Genomic DNA, 19,805 nt, shown 5'->3' with positions numbered 1-19,805 from the left:
GCTATGAACAATTTCTGACTATTTAACAAAAAGATTATCATGGATGTTTAATGAAAACGATAGTGGAAACTGTGCAAGGTCATATACGCTCCCCTTATTCTTTGCAGGAGCCTAGAACATTGGAAAAAAGGAAAACTCTAGTGTAAAAATGAGCAGTGACCAACATTCAATAACCATTTTATTCAGAAACGGTAATTGAATGTAAGTCTAGCTTCGGCAGTCAAGGGTTCCAAAACCCAAAAAATTGCCACAGCTTAAACAAATGAAAAAATAAAAATGGCTCAAGTCAAATTCCTTTGAGATACTACTACCTACAAGGGCTTCAGCTAGCTTCATACGTCACACATGCGGGAGGGAAAAACTTACATATATGCTCCCCAACTTCCATTTGAATCTAAACTTGATCTAAGTTCCCCAGAATGTGAAGATTTCTTAAACTTCTGGTTATTGGGAGAAGCTGAATAGTAATCCCCCGAACTATACATTGATGAAGTTGGCAGTCCATGAATTTTAGGCATGCCAGCTGATTCAGCCAAACTGTATCCTCTTTCTACTGTTTCGGCTTCAAGTGGTAGTTCGTCCAAGTCCTGCCAATAGAAAGTACAGTCATCAGACAACAGAAAACCATGGCCAACGATTAAGGGGAAATCAAGGCTAGCCATTATTATGGCCTAGAATATAAAGTGAAACAACATTCAACAACTTGAATCAACGTGAACCAAACTAATTTTATGAAACAATATATGAACCCAGTATGGATGCGAAGTTCATGTTTACACCAAAGAACATGAACACCTTCACAGAAATCAAAGAGACCAACCATTAGAGAGAATCAAATATGTTGTAAAACAGCACACAAACAGAACAACGCTGACCAAATTATGAAAATCACCCACCCTAAAAGCCTGTTGAAAGGCACGGAGAAGCTCTTGGCATCGTTTTCTTTTCTTGGCAATCTCCTCAGGTTCTTGCAACATCTCTTCAAACAGATCCTCTCTGGTACGTATGTAACACAACAAACACAATCAGCATACAAGAGACAATTTTTAGATGGACACCAGAATCAATCTGAGTTAGCAGGACAAAATCACCATCAGTTACCTGTACAGCTTTTGAATGAACACATTGTGTAGCTCTCTCTTGGTATTATTTACCTAATCAACATTATGTTATGTTACTTCATACACTTCAAAACAACTAGCAAATAGAATCTCATAGGATGCTATGAAAGTTCATAGGCTCCTGGCCCAAAATAATTCCACACAAATGATATACTGATATCAACAAGAGATGTTACAAGAATTACAACATTTATGGCCATGCTAAAGACAAGGCTGCCTACAAGCAGTAAGCTTTAGGAGAAATCATCTAATGGGTTTTAAATTTAAAACCTTCTATCAAATATCACTAATTTTGATAGGAGAGAGATGCCTTAACGCGGTACGCTTGTGCACTGGGCTGTCCCATTTTATTAGGAAAATTGGGAATATGTATAATTTTGTATTTGTATACTAACATCCTTTTCTATTAGAAAGCAGGAGATCACAAATTTCTCACATTTTTATTCCAACATCTAATTTGAAAACAAAATTTTGCAAACATTGAAATAAAAATATGAAGTACCAAGAAGTGCATAATTGCTTTAGGAACAAGATCCTCGACATTTTTCCTGACAATGTCATAGTATGATGTCAAAAGCAACTTTGTTACTGTGATTTCCATAGCTTCTGTCTCCGAACTGCTCTCAGATGGCCTCAAGACAGGAGGGGGCTACAGAAACCAAAGCACATTGAGAATAAACAAAATATGTGTGTCTGTGTGTGTCTGCATGGAAGGTATTGATATAGCTAAAGATGATATGCCAATACATATCTGCATACCTCTCTCAATTGAATGATGGAGAATGATAGCTCCATACCATGAACTGGTTCAATATGTTGTTTACTAGCTGTATTCTCCTTCACAACTGGACGATTGTCACCATCACCAAACACGAATGGGAGCCTCCAACCCAATCCACCACCACTAGCGTTTCCTGGAGATAAAAAGCCTCAAGCATAAAAAAATTTAACACATACGTCTACTAGACAAATTCAACCATCAAATAGAAAAACGAATTACCGGAAGGTATCACTTTTTCAACATCTGAATGAACACGGTTGCCCTGTGTTTTATCGAAGATGTTCCAGAACAAGAAACTAATTTAGCATACCTTGGTTTCTAACTAAAGAAACACATACATATCTTGGTTTAGGGTTTAGGTACATATATATGACAGGATAAAGTTACACACCGGATCAATCACAACTCCATTAGGTTGTCGTGGAAGAGGAAGCATACCTCGTGACTTCCCATTTCTTTCGGATGCTGGTCCCTTATCAGAGTCCAGAGCATCCTATTGAAAATTAATAAGAAAATTTTAGAACAAGGAAAAGAGCATAAATTTTTGTTCACAGCTAGCATGAAAAGCATGTAGCATAACTGGATAAGAGTCCATAATAAGAATTATACCTTCACTTGAGCAACTGACAGAGAAACTCTAGAATTCTTCGTCTGTTGCGCTGCAAGTTCTAATGCCTTACTTCCACCAATAAAATTTGGGTGGGAAGTGTTTATGTAATCCATCTGTATATTCAAGTAGTTGGAACATGGACTAAGACATGATGAACATGGAATAAGTATTCACTCATGGGGCATGGAGTGTTAAATTGTTCTTGTAAGTTCCAGAACATAATCAATATTCATTCTTAGAATTTTCAAGCAAAAGAATACAAATCATCAATACTTTGAGATGGCACACCAAGCCATGACTGACCAAGGAAGCAAGCAAAGGGTAAAACTCATTCCAATAGAGATGAAATTTATGAATCCCATCAATTTAAAATCTTAAGTGAGACATATCTGAATAAATGAAGGCTTCACTTTACACCCAAACTACTTCATTAAGAATTAATAAATAATTGACTCATTCTATTCAGCAAGAAAATATCAAGGATTATGGAAAACAGGAACTGTTTTCAACAAAAATCAGAGATACATGAAATAACCAAAGTTGAAATTCAGAAGTACATCAACAGTGAAACTACTATAATTTCCATTCCAACATTTGCCTTCAATATCAATTATGACATAAATCAGTTTTAGTCGGGTATATTTAAGTTATGGCATGAATAATGCAAAGGTTATTATTTATGACATCAGCAATCAAGGATGATGACATAGTGAAATCATATCTAAAATGGATTGCATAACTGAATTTGAGCATCTACTATTTTTAATTGCAATCGAAGGTAGAGATAGTATGCATTTATCCATCATAGTTAAATATCTTGGCGAACCTCCATTTCTATCAGATGTGCAATCATTGTCTCTGAGGGAGCAAGTCCTTCTCTTAAGAAGTTCCCAATAACTTCATCAATGCGCTTTCTCAGGAAAGGAAACCGCTGCAGTTCAGTGACCATACAGCGGTGGCTGATCTGAAGAGAAATAATTTTAATTTGGTGCATGCTTGTAAGATAGTAATGAGAGAGAGACAATGGAAAACATCAAACATACCTTCATTAATTCATCATATATAAACCTGGCACACTGAATGCCCGGATCCAATAGACGAGATATTTGCCTTTTTATGAGGACTTCAAATGGGACCTAATTAGTTGAATATAATTGATAAGTATGTTCTCAAAATTGAAGGAAAGAAAAAATTATAGGATAGAAATGTAGTCTCAACTAAACAAATGCGAAACAAGAATCAATAAAAATCAGCTTCAACTCCGGAAATTTTGAAGATTAACATCAATAAAATAACAGAGTTTAAAGACCTACTTCTGGAACAAACAATGCCGATCTAGGTCCAGTTGCATTGTGTATGGCAGTACGAATATCATCATCAGACAGATCTTCACATGGATCCACCTCCTGCAGGATAACACAAAGTCACATAACATAATAGGACTGAGCAACTAGCGCTCAAGATATAATTTCTCAAGGTTCAAAGGCCACATGAGGCTGTCACCCCTGATGTGTGTGTTATGTGTGGAGCAAAGAAGTTGAACAATTTATGGACACTACTAGACATTATTAACTACAAGTTTTCACACTTAATTTTAAAGCTAGATAGATGGAAAATAGTATCTAGATAAATACAAACATTTTTATAATAACTAACTAACTTCAGAACTTTGTTTTTGAGTTAATTTCATACTAATTTGTCATGTGGTGCCATAAAACTTAGAAATATCCATATCCTCATCTTTGTGTCACTTTATAGATATATCTCATTTCCTATTAGAGCTTTATGCCACATGTAAATACCAGATTATACCTCTAAACTATTCACAAAGATGGATTGGAAAATATAGTGAATCCTTGCCCCACCAGATAGCTCGGAAGTGGACATCTCTTCGTTCTTCCCGTCCACCATGGAGGAAAATGCTGTTTTCAACAAGAAAACAAAATATTGATAAGATTGAAGGAGCTAAGAAATGTGAAGGTTGAAGAAAGAATAAAAAGTCAAACAGTAGAGATAATTAGGTACCATCACAATATTTTGAAAGGATGTTCAGGAGAAGAGCACCCTGACCAGCCTATTGGAGATAAAGAAATACAAGATAACATAAGATAAATTTCCCAGTGAAAGAAGAAAGCATGTTGCTTTTATTTACAAGGACTTTATACAGTATATTTAAGAAAGTCATAGGAACACTTCTGTAATTTTGTATATTGACACATGCCTTGGACTCTGTGAGATCTCCATAGCTTGCATGCTCTTTGGCAAGTGCAACCAACGAAGTGCTTATACGAGCTCTCAGACCTGGTAAAACAGTCTTTATATGCTGTGCAAGAATCTGCAGAGATATGTAAAGAGAAAATATAACAAGTTTAAGTCCAGAAATCACAATCTTATAAGAATTTATGGTTTGGTCTTGCAGGATCGGTCTTTCAGTAAGAAGATAGACACAAATAAATACAAAGCTGATTTGTGCTTTCAAGGTTGCAGAGATTCAACCTGGTTCAATTTCTTTGCCAATTGAGGAATTCCACAGCTGTCTGCTAGACCACTGTATACCTACAAACAGAATAAGAAAAATAAGTGAATCAAGAAACAACAGCATCAACAACAACAAAAGTAATAATAAGTGGTGCATCCTTACAGGACGACTGCGGAAAAACTTCTCTTCAGCAACAAGAGCATCCTTTATACTTCGATTCAAGAGAATATCCTGGTTTGATGAGAGAACATAGACAACTAGATTTCAGCAAGACCAGCATGCTAATCAAGGAATTTACTAGGGCCTTCTTTTTTTCTCTAAGGAAGATCAATGCTCGTGTGCACAAGTGTATTTAGTCACTTATTTGAACAATTAGAATATATGCACCGGACAAATGTACCAAAATACCAAACACTCTCTTCACCATAGTATGATTGTGTCATTACCTCCTGACAACGATTTACAACACCCACATAACCAAGTCGAAGAGGAACAACTTTTCCTAGTAACAGATTCCGGGCATCAGTACCCCTGTCCATGATATCTAACTGCAGGACAGGCCATACAAGCGCCTAAGCTTGTTAGAACTTGGAAATAATATTATATATTTCACAAATGTATGTTGGAAGAGTATACTGGACCTTTGTGATTACACCAATCGTTCTATTTCCTGCAACAGAACAACAAACAGTTTAAAGCAATCACAGAGATGTGAAAAGAATAGAGCTTAAGGCATTAGGAAGCAAAAGCACACCATCCGGATCAGCAATTCCTGCCATCTGAAGAGCATCTGAATTAGCCAAATCCGAATTAGCTGGTGTGACAGCTAGAATGAGACAGGAGGGAACTTTGATATATGACATGATCATTGTTCTGATTCGGGCTTCGATATCAGATGGCTGGTCACCAACAGGAACCTTTGTTATGCCTGGAAGATCAACAAGTGTGATATCCAGAACATTTGGAGAAAAAATCTTTAGACGAATCTGCTTATCTGAGACTCCTTTATTATCTCCTGCTTCTTTATCGGTTTCAGCCTATAGATAATAATAATATAAAACAAAGTTAATCAAGGAAAATATACAAGTTAAAAGAAGCAGCAAAGAAAAGACACCTAATGGACATTTATCGCACAGTCAATACCTTACCAATCCATCAAGAGTAATGCACACTAGACAATAATTAGTTTATCATGGCATAAGAAATTCAAAAGTTGATAAACGGAAATACACAAGTTAAAAGAAGCTGTAAAGGAAAGACAATTAATCAACAGAAAGCGCATCATCTGTACCTCATCAATCCATCAAGAGCATTACACAGTAGAGAACATCCAAAATCACAGGCATTCCAAATTCAACTGTTTCTATTTCACGAGCTTAAACCCGGTTAAAAAGAGCAGTTAGAGAAAGTAACAAACCTTCAAGCAAGACAGCAATAAGCCGCCAAAAGTACCGATATCATAGTAACTAACAGTGATCATCCACCAAACATCACATTCAAAACCCACACACACTCATTTCCCTCTAGTTTGAAACTGTGCATTCACTCAACCATTTGTTTGCTCCATTTCATTGTTTATAAACCCAGAAAACTACAGAACATCATCATCATTAATTCATTACAACTTCGTCTCATAATCACAGATTCAAAATTCAGCAAGAAATGCAAGACATAGAATAAAATAAATTTTAAACAAGAAAGAAAGATTCATTCCAACTCAAAGATAATGATGAAAATGAAAATACCTGAATCTCCCTGCGAATCTGTGAGAAATCATGGAACCTCCTGCCAGGAAGGTGGAGAAACTCTCCAAACTCCTCTTCGGTGCCGTCGGGATGGCGTTTGGTCTGGACAAGCTGAAGAACGAGGGGCCGCCGGGTGCAGATGTCGTTGCCGCGGGGAAGGAAGTCGCGTCCGACCAACGCCTCTAGAACGCTCGACTTACCGCTGCTTTGGCTCCCTACCACCGCCACCTGCGGCAGCTCGATGGTGTTCTGTATCCCAACGCGCGAGAAAATATCCTGCAGCCTGTTCACCAGAGATATCACCGACGAGCCAAGCGGAGCCGGTGATGACGAGGAGGACGACGACGGAGGAGAAAAGGGAACACCGTGATGGTCTTCGGCCATGATAGGAGGATGATGATCGAAAGCAAAGGGTTAGGATTTCCGAGAGAACGGAATGGTGGTTGTTGTAGAGTGAGTTCTGAGCTGCGAGGGGGGTTTTTTGAATGATACGAGTTTGATTCCAGAGGAAATTTCTTGCACACAAGGTAAGAAATGCGTGCAGTGAACGTTTTTTTTTTTTTTTTCTTGCATTTTATTTTATTTTTTAAGAAGACCCATCTATTTTATTTTATTTTTACAATTATTTTTAGATATTTAAATTTTATTTTATGACTTTATGTTGTTACATAAGATTTTTTTTAGTTGGCATAATCTTTTATTTTTGTATTATATCATAAAATTTTTATTATATTTTCATCTCTTCGTAATAATTTATCTTTATATAATGTCATATGATATTTTTTAATATTATTTCTCATTAATAATCATAATTGAGTTATAAAAATTGTTTCTTCCTCTATTATCAAGTTTATTGCTTTTTATGATAGATGTTGGGATAAATATAATTAGTGCATTAATCATTTTTACTATTGATCGTGTATAGTTAATTACGTACGTCCACCATGCATTTTATACTTTAATAACAAAGTGCATATTCAAGTATAAAATAGTGCGAGGCTGAAGAGAATGTTCACCCGGTGAAAAAGGATAATTTCTTGTGTGTGTGGTGGTGATCCTAATTCCTAAATCCTAACCTGAGGAGAAGATATTGTTGTTGCAATCATGAATGTAGAAGAAGAGGTTCAACGCCTCAGAGAAGAGATCAAGAGGCTCGGTCAGGTCCAAACAGATGGTTCTTACAAGGTCTACAATTCGGATCTTCTTTTATTTTGATCTTCCTTATCCATATATATAATAATATGGAATTCCAATATCAAAATATTAGTCATTTCATCATACTTGTGTATGCAATGCAAGCATTCTAGATCTTCTGGTGATATAAATGGGATCTTAAATTCTTAATAACTTTAATTCGCTAATAGATGTTCATGTTCATTCATTTGTATCTAACTATGGATCTAGGCCTACCACTCGAAATGAAAACAGAAGGGATGATAATCAGTTCTGGTTGTGCCAAATGCATGAATTTTACTTGATAGTAGCCAAGAAGATAGTTTTGTTTTTCTTGGGAAAGCTATCATTTCAAGTCTCCAACGTATAGATTTGATTCATTATGTCTTATGAAATTTTGAAGCTGACAATGAAGTTGAAATATTCAATGACAAAAATAAATAAATGAAAAGGACTGCACAAGTAGTGCATAACTGTAATCGAAGTCTTGACAGAAACCTGAAATTTGTTCTGTTTGAATGCTATAAACTGTCTCACACAGTAATACACTAGAAAATATAGTAATCAACAAGTGCATTGTGATATTTTGGTTGCACAAGTCCATGACGATGTCAGAGCAAATAGCAGTGAATTTATTTGCCTGTATATGAGCGTGTATCATGTATGTGTAAGTTTCATGTCATATACCCTAATGCATTGCATAATCTAAATGACCACAGTATGGCTTGTATTATGAAGGTTACATTTGGAACACTATTTAACGATGATCAATGCGCAAATATATTTGAAGCACTTGTGGGAACGCTAAGGGCAGCCAAAAAACGGAAAGTGGTATCGTATGACGGAGAGTTACTCCTGCAAGGAGTCCATGACAATGTGGAGATCACTCTTAATCCTACCCCTTAAGCTGCAGCTGTTCAATTGTTACACTTTGGACTTGAATGCTTTTTCCGATAGGGTCACCAACTTGTTTTAATGATTCATTTAACACTAATTTACATGATGTGGATAAGCGTTGAGATGTTTATCTCTGGTTCACACTATACGTGGGTGATCTTTTTGACATGCAATAATTCTCAACATCGATTTCCTTGATTTTATGGAACTATTAGGAAGCCTTCCATTGAGTATTCACAGTGCAAAACTGCTATATTACTTTTTTTCTGTTTTAAAAGGACACCCAAATTTTAAAATTAGTGTTTTGACAAATCACCGCTCACAGCGTTTAAGGATTGGCGAAGAACAATTGACATGCTTTTTTGCTTTCCTGAGATGTGAGAGATCATTAAAATATTCATCGAGATATGTTCACGCACATTAAAATTAGGGGTAATTAAGCCAGTTCAACTAGATCAACGAAAGATGCGGCAAATGTTGATTAATGGAAGGCTTCTTGTTACTGACTACTGAGGTAGATATACCCCAAACGTTAACGAGGTTCCAGTCAGTACACTACCCTTCAGTGAACTGCCTCAGACATTAATTTAGCAAAAGTTTACTGTAGTATACATGGCCTCCCTATTTTCCTAATGTAGTGTACATTGCTTCTTTTAGGTGGGGTAAAAAAAATAATTTAAAAAAATGCTAAAATAACTAAATCAATTTTAAAATTAATGGGGATATTAATGAGATAGTCATCATGAGGGTGACCCATTGAGAATAAAAGCTTGGAGAAGGCTTTCTGCTGCTCGAGTTTCGTCAAGCGTACCAGATATCACGACAGTCCTGTCCCTTGTACTGTGACGCGGTTCCTGGACAGTAACCTTAGCACCTGAAATCTGATAAAAGAACAGAACACATTCAAGAAAAAGATGGTGGGGGTTGGTAAAAATAGCCTACACACCTAGTATAGAGAAGAAGTTCGACATATACTTCTACGGTTCTACCATAAATATCAAGTGATTTAAGGCTTAAGCACCATAACTTACCTTTTCTCTAGTGAAGGCTAAACAAAAACCAATTATGAAATCAAATTAGTGATAAAAAAAATAACACCCTAGTAAGTAAAAGAACAAATCAAACATGTGCCCATCATATATCTCAGGGTAGGTACCTGTCTCAGTTGATCCAAATTGCTCCCATTTTCCCCGTATACAGAGCCAAAAACATCATCAGGTACCGGAATTTCCACAGTTCTCTTGGTCACCGTGGTGGCTTTACTCCCACTGCAGAGGAAAGATGAGTATTAATAACCACTTCCATTACTTTATCAGAAATTGCTTCCTCTTGTTCGTTTATGTTTTCTTCTAACATATATTTTTGCTAGTAAAATGTTTAGAGTGAGGAGGAGCCTCTTCTTATTCCATAGGCCACAGCAAATAATCAACCTAGGCAAGCATTTATAGTGGGATGATCACCTATCAATCACATGCTTAGATGGGAACCTAAATATTGTAATATGCATTAGGTCTACTAAGTAAATTAATTCACTATCAACACAATAAAATATGTTATAGTAGTCCACGACTTACCTCAATGCCAGGGTTCAAAATTATGCAAATGACCAATGATAACAGAATAGTCAATATTGAAGTTTTTTAATAGAACAATAGAGACTAATTTCATGTAATGGTTTGCCACCAAAAAGAAGGGGGCATGACACCAGAAAACTGGTTTTCTAAGAACATATGACAATATGAGCTCATCAACATAAACCAGCAATCTCATACAAGTACATGAACTGATCATATTTTAAGGGTGGTGTATGCCACCAAAAACAAGAGTGAGTATATTGATCCATAAATAGCACTTCATACTAATCAAAATATATGCAACTCCAGTGTGCATCAAGTGACATCACCAACCTTCCATGTTCTAAGCCACCTTTTCGAGAAGTCAACCCCTTGACAACATCATTGGTGCCTCTAGAATTTATTCCAGCCACTCTCTGCAAACATATTTAATCATATACTAAAAGGAGATCTTGAAATGGAACAGAAGCCAGCAGAGAAAAAGCAATATACCTGTTGTGGCCATGACCCTGGTGAAGGATGATCTAAATTTGGATTCAGTGAAAGATGATCTAAGCTTTGGGACAGAGAATGTGTACCTAGACTATGAGGAACACCAAGAACTGGTGGACCTCCAAGAGGAATATGATCCCTCGGTCTCCCATAGGGATTGGTCTCAGCTGGTACAGAGGAAAGATTCCGTCCTCCAGCACTGTTTCGCACACTAACAAAAAGATTATCCCGCAGTCGACTAGTTACATTATGCAATGCATCCTTAACATTTGAAAACTCTCCTGATATCTGGCAACAAAACACAAATATAGTAATTAACAAATCCATAAACATCATTGCAAGATTTGTCCTGATGAATTCACTGCAAAAATATATTATAAGTTTTTTATGTAAATAGAAATACTCTACGAAATACGATGTTTCTCTTGTCAACTCCAAATATGCTAAGCCATATAAGTGAAACTGAATGACACTAGAGACCATGGGGTATCAATCATGTCACCTTTATCTCTTTTGGGAGTCCAAAGATTAGATGAAACATGAAACTGAAATATGAATACTATTATGGTTGGTTGGTCAATGATAGTTAGGCTGCAAGCTAAGGGGAATGGAGAATAAACAGCTCCTACTCTAAGATCAAACCCTCATTCTCCATGAGAAACAAATATGGCACTCAAAGGAAAATGTTTTGTTTAAGGAAAGGAAAGAGGTGTAACTGGTAGTAAAAGGAAATGGTCGGAAGATGTATGGCTTACATTTTCTTTTTGAAGATAAGTCAAGGTATAACTGGCACCATTTAAGTACACAAAATAGCAGAAAGACTGATGAGAAAAAGAAAACTGTTCAGGCCTAGGGAGGAGTTGGTTTCTTTGCATTACAAGTTACACAGAATAATGTAGTGAAGAAATAAGAACCATTCTTCGGCAACTCTTGATTGAGCAATGCCAAATAAAGAATCATCTCCGCACCTGAACAACATCATTATCTGATACACACTTTGGAACTTGGTTGCCACCAATTATTCTTATGCTAGTCCCTGTTGCCTTCCGCATTTCGGATACTATTGCTCCTCCTTTCCCTATCAAACAGCCCACTTGGTTTGATGGGACTACAAGACGTGCAGTAACAGACAACTCCTTTTTAAATCCCAAGTCTAGCCCTTTCTCAACAATGCCTTCTACCGACTTGGAGAAAACAAGCACAACAGCCTTCTGTGCTGGGGAATATCTCGTTTCAGGATTCTGCAAAGAATGGAGCCATCAGGAAAAGAAAAGTTAATAACTATAGAAAATATGATAGAATACAAGCATACAACTACAAGATGCAAGAAAAAGTAAAATAAAAGCAATTGCATTTAACAAACCTCCATAGCAGTAATAGTAATTAATCTATCCTCGCAATCAGGGAACGGAGGAAAAATATTTATATTGGCTCCTGTATCACTCTGAAGAGCTCTTACAATACTGCCACCTTTTCCAATGACAGCACCAACCCTGTCATCCGAACAAAGAATTCTAAACATAACTTCCTGCTGAGTTGCTTTTGGATCCAAGACTGGTGCTCTATTGACTTCAGGGTGCCACGTATGAACTCCATTGGAATTGAAGTTAGAGCCTCCTGACAAATTCGATAATGCCGATGTCCTTTGCCACAGATCAGTCGAAGTCTCATGCAGAACTCCGGAAGCTCCATGCTGAACTACTTCATAAGGTCTGCTTCCCATCGTCTTCATTGTTTTATCGACCGAGGGAGAATCTTGAAGCCGACGAGAGACTGCGAGAAGGGCCTTCTTTACTGATGAGGCACAGCCTTCTACCTAAAACAACTCAAAAAGGTATTTTCTCAGCATAAATAGCATACAATCCTCATTAATCCTCCATCCTAGTGGTTTATGTTTACAGCATTCATAATCCTAAACAGTCAAATCCAATCAAAAACGCTGCTCACAATCAAATCCAGTAATCCAAAAACACTACTCACATGCAGAATCTCACAATTCAGCACAGCAACGCTACTCAGACACAATGTACCATCATGCAACAAAAAGGAAAACTCACTGACCTCAACAATCTCATCGGAGGGCGCAGCGCACGCCGGCAAACGGTCGTTCAAAACCCTAATCTTGCATCCGGTGTCCCTCCTGATCTTCTCCACCACCTTCCCACCCTTCCCGATCACGGACCCCACCTGCGCCGCCTCCGCCAGAAGACGGCACGACACAACCCTCTCGTCATCCAAACACGAGCTATCACCCTCGGCTGCGACGTCAAGTATCCTCTCGAACACCTTCACCAGCGCCTCCTGCGCCTGCGAGACCTCCTCCGAACCGTCTCCAGCATCGCCGTCACCGCCATTTCCGCCGGCGGAGGAAGAGACTGGCGCCACCACGAATATGACCCGGTCGGGGGACTCTTGCGGGGCGTCTTCGACCCGGATCTTGGCGCCGGTGGCCTGCTGGAGCGCCTTGATGACGTTGCCGGACTTACCAATGATGCCGCCGATGCGTGACGCGTGGCAGAGTATACGGAAGGTGGCGTGGCGGGGAGGCGGTGTAGGCTTGGACTTGGGGGCTCTGTAAGGGCCGTTAGAGTAGCTAGGTTTCGGATTGGAATTGGGGTCGGCCATCGGAGCGATACTATGTCGTTTTGGTGATGGAGACGGATAGCACGTTGCCATAATCGCCTCTCTCAACTTCACAATATAAAATATCTGCCTGCCACTAGCTAGTAGCCTAGTAGCTTACCAATTCTTCATGTTCTTCTTCCTTCTAGAACTCTTCACTGTTACTTTTTATTGCATGGTTTTGTATTTATTTGCATCTTTTCTTTTATTATTTTTATATATTTTCTCCCTAGTTGGTCAGCTGGTGGCAGTGGAAACAGATGACGAGAGCTGCAGAGATTAGATTACTCATTAGAGCAAAGAGAGGGAGAGTGACACCGAGATTCATGCTAAAATGCGCGCGGTGAAAAAGCAATTACTGCGGTTAGTGCCACTTATGGAATATTTGATGAATATCCATTGTTCTTTGCCCCTTTTTTCGTTGTAATCTTTTTTGGTGGTCAGGATGTAAATATTGATATGCTTAAACCTTAAAGCCATTTCCACTATTATTCTATATATGTGTACAATGACGACGCATTCATTTAGATTACTAGGTTTTTTTTCTGAATATTGTAATTTTTCTGCTAAATTATAATATCATACCATGCAATATTTATGCTATTGCTGAATGATATAGTTTCACCAAACTCTGCTACTTAAACCAGCCAAAGACCAAAACAGATCAAAATAAGATGATAGATGACATATTAATTTATATCCCTACAGTGTTGTAAGCAGTGTCCATAGTCATCTCAAGGAAGCAGAGTCAAGAAAAGTGAATAGCAAGAGAAGGGAAAAATATATTTGCATCACAATTCCTGAAGCAGATTGGATTTACACCAATGTTGAAAACTTTTGTGCCACATTATCAAACCTCATAACCTGGATTCACTCTTTGTTGAACATCGTCATAACTTTCTAGCTCTTCCATATCCTCCAAACTCCCCAAGAATAGAGGAAGCCTTTGGTGCAATTTAACTGGTTGAAGGGAAAGAATTCTATTTTTGCCATCAGATCCTCTTCCACCAGCCTGCTCTACAATGAAACTAAGAGGGTTTGCTTCGTACACAAGCCGGAGATGATCCCTCGGATTCATCGCCACGCCCCCATACATCAAAGTTCGGTGGAGATCAGCCACCAGGGAACATATATACCTAGCTGAATACTTCTTTGGATATTTACCTTTTCCTTGTCTAATTGTGTCTATATACCGCCTTAATCCTTCAGGCCAATCAAAATACCGAGCATCATTCACCGAATAAATTTGCCCTGTCAAGAACATAATCTATCAAGCATTAAATCTTTAAGCTATATACCTCAAGTTTTATACACAAGTATAGAAGAAGAGATAGCAATGAACAATGATACTCAACAGCAAACCAAAGAAAGTAAAGTTGATACATAATAAGGGAGAATCAAATGTTAAGTTATAAACAACTAGCAAATTAGTAAGGACACTATCTACACTTGTTACCACGGCGAGGAATTTCGATGCTTGGATTCGTGAGGATAAAGTCTCCTGTTGAATGATCAAGAGTGAATGTCTGAGTTCCGGAACCAAAGGTGGTACACAGTATAGTTGCAGATGAATATAAAACATATCCAGCAGCAACCAGCCTACTTCCACTTTGGAGCGAATTCAGCATAGCTTTCTCCTCAGTGGGTAGATCATCTAGTTCCTCAAGGCGCTTATAAATACCAAAGATTGTACCAGTTGGAATTGATGCATCAATGTTTCGTGAACCATCAAGGGGATCCGTTACCACCACGTATGGACCATCGTCACTTATCCAAATTGGTGCATCGTTTTCTTCCGAAGCCATAACAGCAACTTTTCCAGACTTTTGGAGTGATGACAAGATAATTTCATTCTGTAGTAATACATGATGGAAGTACTGATTAATAAACTAACTTCTCAATTCCTCGATATCCTGTTAGTAAACGAAATTGCATAGCTATGAACAACATAAAATGGCAAGAACAGAACTTAAAACTGAACTACTTTATAGGATGTAATCCAAAGAACACAATAGCTTTAAAAGATTTAAGTATATCTCTCTATCAGCATTCAAAAGATTGGCAATTTGGCTGCAATTCTTGTGAACAATAAAGTCATGAATTGAAACTTGCAAGTTCCGAGACCTGGAAGAATATAGTTATGTTTCCACTTCCATCTCATGTCTATCTTAATTGGAAAATACATAATTTTTTATCCAAAAGATGAATGCAAATGATGATTAACTCCATATCCATTCGGTTCTTTTTTAGCTCTCTCATTTTCGAGCATACCATATTCAACCCAATTAATCAACCACACTCTCAGAAACAGAAACCACAGAGCAGTATCAATCCCCCAAACCAAATTTGGCACCAAATCAATCACATGAAACTGAAGGATTATAAAATGACATTGGATTTAACTATTTAAGTTGTAGTAATCACAGAAGAAAAACTTACCGAGACAATATCAAGAGGCTTAGGAGCATCCCTATCTGAACCAGAAGCAGCACCAATACCCTCTTGCTTGCCAAGGCTGGAATTGAAAGGAGAAGCCACAAGAGTTGCAATTCTCTTGCAAGCATATTGTATGTGATCGAGCAACACCACCAAACCATCTTCCACATTTATTCCTCTTTTGCCCACATATTCGATCAGTGTAACAAACCCATCATCAACTGCATACGAAGAAGAAGAAGAACCACTTAAGGCAATCACTGATCTCATCCCAGACCCAGAAACTGAAGGCCTTGTTCTTGGTCTGCAAAAAAAGCTCCTCACTGGAAAAAGTTGAGCTTTTGATAGCAAAGTTTGAAACTTTCCCCGGAGACTGGGAAGTTGGTACAAGGTTGTTGATGCTGACTGCATATTATGTAAGGTTATCTGGGCTTCATCAAAGTGTTATCCTTTGATACAGTTTCGGTGGTAGATAAATCACTACACTGGAAAATGTTAGACATTTTTTTTTTTTTTGCTTATAGAAATAAAAGTCGTAATATATAAACTGGACAGTTCGATTTTTGTATTTTAAATTTTTTAATTTTTTAATAAAAATTTTTTGGGCTGATTTACTATCAGTTTACATTTAAAAAAATGTGATTGCTACTCTAATATAAAAAATATAAAATAAAAAATGTTTGAATTATTTTATGAATATCACTAACATGTGTCCTAGTATATGATACGAATATTATTAGGAGAAGATTTTAAATTATTTTTAATAAATATAAAATAAATATATTAAAAATTTAAATTTCTATATTTTTAATAATTTTTTTAAATTTATAATTTTAATACATAATTTTTATATTTTTAATAAAAAATTTTTAATTTATAATTTTAATATATATTTTTAAAATATAAAATAAATAATTTTTTATTTAAAGAAAAAAACATATTTTACTTTTTAAGTAAATTTAATGTACAAAATACGAGTATAGGCCAAATTTGAGTGTAATTATCATATAAAGTTTTATAAACTTTATATATTTAAGTATTTTTATTAATTAAGTTTAATTATATTCATTTAAATTTAACAAAAATTGTTGAGAGATGTACATGTGAAATTATATATTTCTTTTTTTTACGAAAAAAATAATACTAAAATTTTTAATTGTAACATAAAAATTGTTTACTTTAACATAAAAAATTTTTAATTTTGATATTAAATTTTTTCAAAATTTTGGACTTAATGCTACATGTCACGGACTTAGATATACTCCAACGCTATTGTGCCGACACTTGGACTTACTCAATCTCTTAAACTAAGACTAAGTCAGCCTAACCCTCAGTATTTAGCAAGAAAGCTAAGAATACAAGAGAACACAAGAGAAATAAAGTTTTGGTGGAAATAACACTTTATTACTTAAGTGTTTATTCCAAATGACTCACGCATGACTCACACTAACTCTCACCTCCTATTTACAGCCATTCACATCCTTAATGGATGGTTAGGATTAAATCTAATCAATGGTCTAGATTAATCATCTAGAACCTTCATTACAAATATCTATCCTTTCATATTTCTCTAAATACTCTAGATTCTTCTATATTACTCTCCATACTCCTATATACATCCACACTCTTCTAGAATACTCTATGACCTTCCAGAGTCTTCTAGAACCTTCTAGGGTATTTCGAGACCTTCTAGAATATTCTAGAACGTTCCGGAACCATCTAGAGCATTCTCAAATACTCCAGAAAACTATGCAAACACTGTTAAATCTAACATTCTAAAATTTACCGTGACATTCTCCCCCACCTAATGCGCAGACGTCCTCGTCGCGTTCTATTCATGATAGCGCTCTAGGTGTTCTTGAATTGTCACATATCTTCACGAGCTTCCCAACTAGCTTCTATTATCGGGAGTCCTTTCCACTTGATCAAATATTGGATACTTGGTGGTACTCCTCTTCGTCGCACGATGTGATTAGCTAAGATCTCTTCAATTTCTTTATCAAAGGATCTAATCACCACAGGCGGAGCACGACTCGAGTCACCTCTACTCAGTTCATCTTGGTCTTCATGATATAGTTTAATCATACTCACATGGAAGACCGAGTGGATCTTCATAAAGGGAGGGAGTTGTACTTTGTAAGCAACCTCCCCAACACGTCCAATGATCTCAAATGGCCCTTCGTATTTACGGATTAACCCTTATGAACCTTGTGAAAGGCTTTGAATTGTTGTGGAAGAAGTTTGATCATTACCTTGTCTCCCACTTGATAGCTTGCATGCCTCATCTTCTTATCTGCCCATTTCTTCATCCTCTTTGCAGCTTTGTCGAGGTAAGGACGAGTGACATCTGTTTGTTCTTCCCATGACTTAATCATATGATAAGCTCCAGGGCTCTTCCCAGAGTAAGAGGAATAAATAGAGTGAGGTGTAAGTGGCTGTTGTCCAGTCACAATCTCGAACGGACTCTTCCATGTAGACTCACTCCTTTGTAGATTATATGAGAACTAAGCAATGTCTAGGAGTTTTGTCCAATCCTTCTGATTAGCGCTTACGAAATGCCTCAAGTAACACTCGAGTAAGGCATTCACCCTCTCAGTCTGCCTGTCGGTTTGAGGATGGAAGCTTGTTGAAAAATGAAGTTCCGACCCAAGGAGTTTGAACAGCTCTGTCCATAGTCATTCTGTGAAGTGTGGATCTCGATCACTAATAATGCTCTTAGGCAATCTCCAGTACTTCACCACATTCTTGAAGAATAGTCGTGCTGCTTCCTCTGTAGTGTAGTCAGTATGGGCAAGTATAAAAGTAGCGTACTTCGAAAATTGATCCACTACCATGAGAATAGATCCAAACCCCTCGGACTTTGGTAAGGCAGAGATGAAATCTAGAGAGACACTTTTCCACGGTCACTCTGATGGAGGCAGAGGTTCCAACAATCCACTTGGTGTCTTGTTTTTAATCTTATCTTGTTGGCACACAAGACAAGTCTTCACATAGCTCTCCACTTCATCTCTCATTTAAGGCCAATAATAAGAAGATTCAATGAGTGCCAAGGTCCTTCACTGATCTTGGTGACCAGTTCACTTGGTGTTATGGCATTCTCTCACTAATTTTTTTCTTAAATTTTCCCATTTAGAGACGTATAATCTTCTCCCTTTAGTGTAGAGAAGGTCGTCTTCTAGTCAAAATCTTTTGGTCTTACCTTCTCTAGTCAACTCCACCAACTTCTTGACTAATGGATTATGATGTAACCCTTCCTTGATGGTATGTACAATATCTCCTTCGACCATGGAAATGGCTACCAACTCGGCCTTGTGGCTCAGCGCATCTGCTACCACATTAGTCTTGTCAGGCATGTGTTCAAATTCGAAATCAAACTTCGCTAAGAAATCTTGCCACCTAGCTTGTTTGGGGCTTAATTTCTTATAATTTTGGAAGTAGCTTATAGCTACATTGTCTGTCTTGAAGATGAAGTGTGAACCAAGCAAGTAGTGATGCCAAGTTCTCAGACAATGCACTACCGCTGTCATCTCCTTCTCTTGGACGGTGTATTGCCTCTCTGTATCATTCAACTTGCGACTCTCAAAGGCAATCAAATGCCCTTCTTACATCTGAACTCCTCCAATAGCATAGTCAGAAGCATCAGTGTGGATTTCAAATACCTTTGGGTAGTCGGGTAGTGCTAGTACTGATCCTTCTATGATAGCAACCTTCAACTCATCAAAGGCCTTTTGACACTCCTTTGACCATTCCCAAGAGTGATTCTTCTTGAGAAGACCAGTTAATGGTGCAGTCATGGCGGAGTATCCCTTGATAAACCTTCGATAGTAATTAGCCAACCCAAGAAATGACCTCAATTCAGATACCTTGTTTGGCAG

The 19,805-nt window shown here is 37.3% G+C and overlaps 4 protein-coding genes across 5 annotated transcripts; 1 reads left to right on the top strand and 3 right to left on the bottom strand.

Annotated features, from left to right (window-relative positions):
- Positions 1 to 21: 21 nt before the first annotated feature.
- On the bottom strand, positions 22 to 7,261 carry LOC130968972 (dynamin-related protein 3A-like). Of its 2 annotated transcripts, XM_057894504.1 has the most exons (20): positions 6,737 to 7,260; positions 5,746 to 6,028; positions 5,633 to 5,661; positions 5,438 to 5,539; positions 5,154 to 5,222; positions 5,009 to 5,068; positions 4,734 to 4,847; positions 4,538 to 4,586; positions 4,325 to 4,434; positions 3,826 to 3,918; positions 3,556 to 3,648; positions 3,339 to 3,476; positions 2,512 to 2,625; positions 2,294 to 2,395; positions 2,122 to 2,164; positions 1,881 to 2,035; positions 1,624 to 1,770; positions 1,102 to 1,154; positions 897 to 996; positions 22 to 587 (listed from the first exon to the last, which is right to left on the bottom strand). In XM_057894504.1, exons 1-20 carry the CDS (start codon positions 7,118 to 7,120, stop codon positions 363 to 365), a joined length of 2,463 nt encoding a protein of 820 aa, XP_057750487.1. In that variant the 5' UTR covers positions 7,121 to 7,260; the 3' UTR covers positions 22 to 362. The 2 variants fall into 2 exon arrangements, with proteins under 2 accessions (XP_057750487.1, XP_057750488.1); XM_057894505.1 differs by lacking the exon at positions 2,122 to 2,164 and having other exon boundaries at positions 2,341 to 2,395; positions 6,737 to 7,261.
- A 579-nt stretch (positions 7,262 to 7,840) lies between these two features.
- LOC130967576 (costars family protein) lies at positions 7,841 to 8,815 on the top strand. The gene is made up of 2 exons (XM_057892498.1): positions 7,841 to 7,921; positions 8,648 to 8,815. The coding sequence occupies exons 1-2, from the start codon at positions 7,841 to 7,843 to the stop codon at positions 8,813 to 8,815; spliced, it is 249 nt and encodes an 82-aa protein (XP_057748481.1).
- Positions 8,816 to 9,281: 466 nt separating this feature from the next.
- On the bottom strand, positions 9,282 to 13,670 carry LOC130968144 (KH domain-containing protein HEN4-like). The gene is made up of 7 exons (XM_057893249.1): positions 12,934 to 13,670; positions 12,236 to 12,688; positions 11,841 to 12,113; positions 10,873 to 11,160; positions 10,714 to 10,796; positions 9,963 to 10,074; positions 9,282 to 9,687 (listed from the first exon to the last, which is right to left on the bottom strand). Exons 1-7 carry the CDS (start codon positions 13,546 to 13,548, stop codon positions 9,547 to 9,549), a joined length of 1,965 nt encoding a protein of 654 aa, XP_057749232.1. The 5' UTR covers positions 13,549 to 13,670; the 3' UTR covers positions 9,282 to 9,546.
- Positions 13,671 to 14,143: 473 nt separating this feature from the next.
- On the bottom strand, positions 14,144 to 16,425 carry LOC130968145 (fructose-1,6-bisphosphatase, chloroplastic). Its single transcript, XM_057893250.1, has 3 exons — positions 15,934 to 16,425; positions 14,951 to 15,347; positions 14,144 to 14,745 (listed from the first exon to the last, which is right to left on the bottom strand). The coding sequence occupies exons 1-3, from the start codon at positions 16,339 to 16,341 to the stop codon at positions 14,345 to 14,347; spliced, it is 1,206 nt and encodes a 401-aa protein (XP_057749233.1). The 5' UTR covers positions 16,342 to 16,425; the 3' UTR covers positions 14,144 to 14,344.
- Between the last annotated feature and the right edge of the window lie 3,380 nt (positions 16,426 to 19,805).

Source organism: Arachis stenosperma, chromosome 3 (genome assembly GCF_014773155.1).
Source record: "Arachis stenosperma cultivar V10309 chromosome 3, arast.V10309.gnm1.PFL2, whole genome shotgun sequence".
NCBI classification, from domain to species: Eukaryota; Viridiplantae; Streptophyta; class Magnoliopsida; order Fabales; family Fabaceae; genus Arachis; species Arachis stenosperma.
Note: the sequence above shows the minus strand (reverse complement) of the source record. Positions and strands in the feature narration are given on the sequence as shown.

Excerpts from the sequence above, each read along its gene's own strand:
- LOC130968972 (XM_057894504.1), bottom strand. The coding sequence starts at position 7,120 with ATGGCCGAAGACCATCACGGTGTTCCCTTTTCTCCTCCGTCGTCGTCC. Across the intron at positions 6,029-6,736 it reads AGATTCGCAGGGAGATTCAG|GCTGAAACCGATAAAGAAGC; the intron begins GTATTTTCATTT and ends TATTATCTATAG. Across the intron at positions 5,069-5,153 it reads AGTTTTTCCGCAGTCGTCCT|GTATACAGTGGTCTAGCAGA; the intron begins GTAAGGATGCAC and ends TTCTGTTTGTAG.
- LOC130968144 (XM_057893249.1), bottom strand. The coding sequence starts at position 13,548 with ATGGCAACGTGCTATCCGTCTCCATCACCAAAACGACATAGTATCGCT. Across the intron at positions 10,797-10,872 it reads CAGGGTCATGGCCACAACAG|AGAGTGGCTGGAATAAATTC; the intron begins GTATATTGCTTT and ends ATATGTTTGCAG. Across the intron at positions 9,688-9,962 it reads ATTTGGATCAACTGAGACAG|ATTTCAGGTGCTAAGGTTAC; the intron begins GTACCTACCCTG and ends TTCTTTTATCAG.
- LOC130968145 (XM_057893250.1), bottom strand. The coding sequence starts at position 16,341 with ATGCAGTCAGCATCAACAACCTTGTACCAACTTCCCAGTCTCCGGGGA. Across the intron at positions 15,348-15,933 it reads AGCCTCTTGATATTGTCTCG|AATGAAATTATCTTGTCATC; the intron begins GTAAGTTTTTCT and ends GTATTACTACAG. Across the intron at positions 14,746-14,950 it reads CATCGAAATTCCTCGCCGTG|GGCAAATTTATTCGGTGAAT; the intron begins GTAACAAGTGTA and ends TGTTCTTGACAG.
- LOC130967576 (XM_057892498.1), top strand. The coding sequence starts at position 7,841 with ATGAATGTAGAAGAAGAGGTTCAACGCCTCAGAGAAGAGATCAAGAGG. Across the intron at positions 7,922-8,647 it reads AAACAGATGGTTCTTACAAG|GTTACATTTGGAACACTATT; the intron begins GTCTACAATTCG and ends TGTATTATGAAG.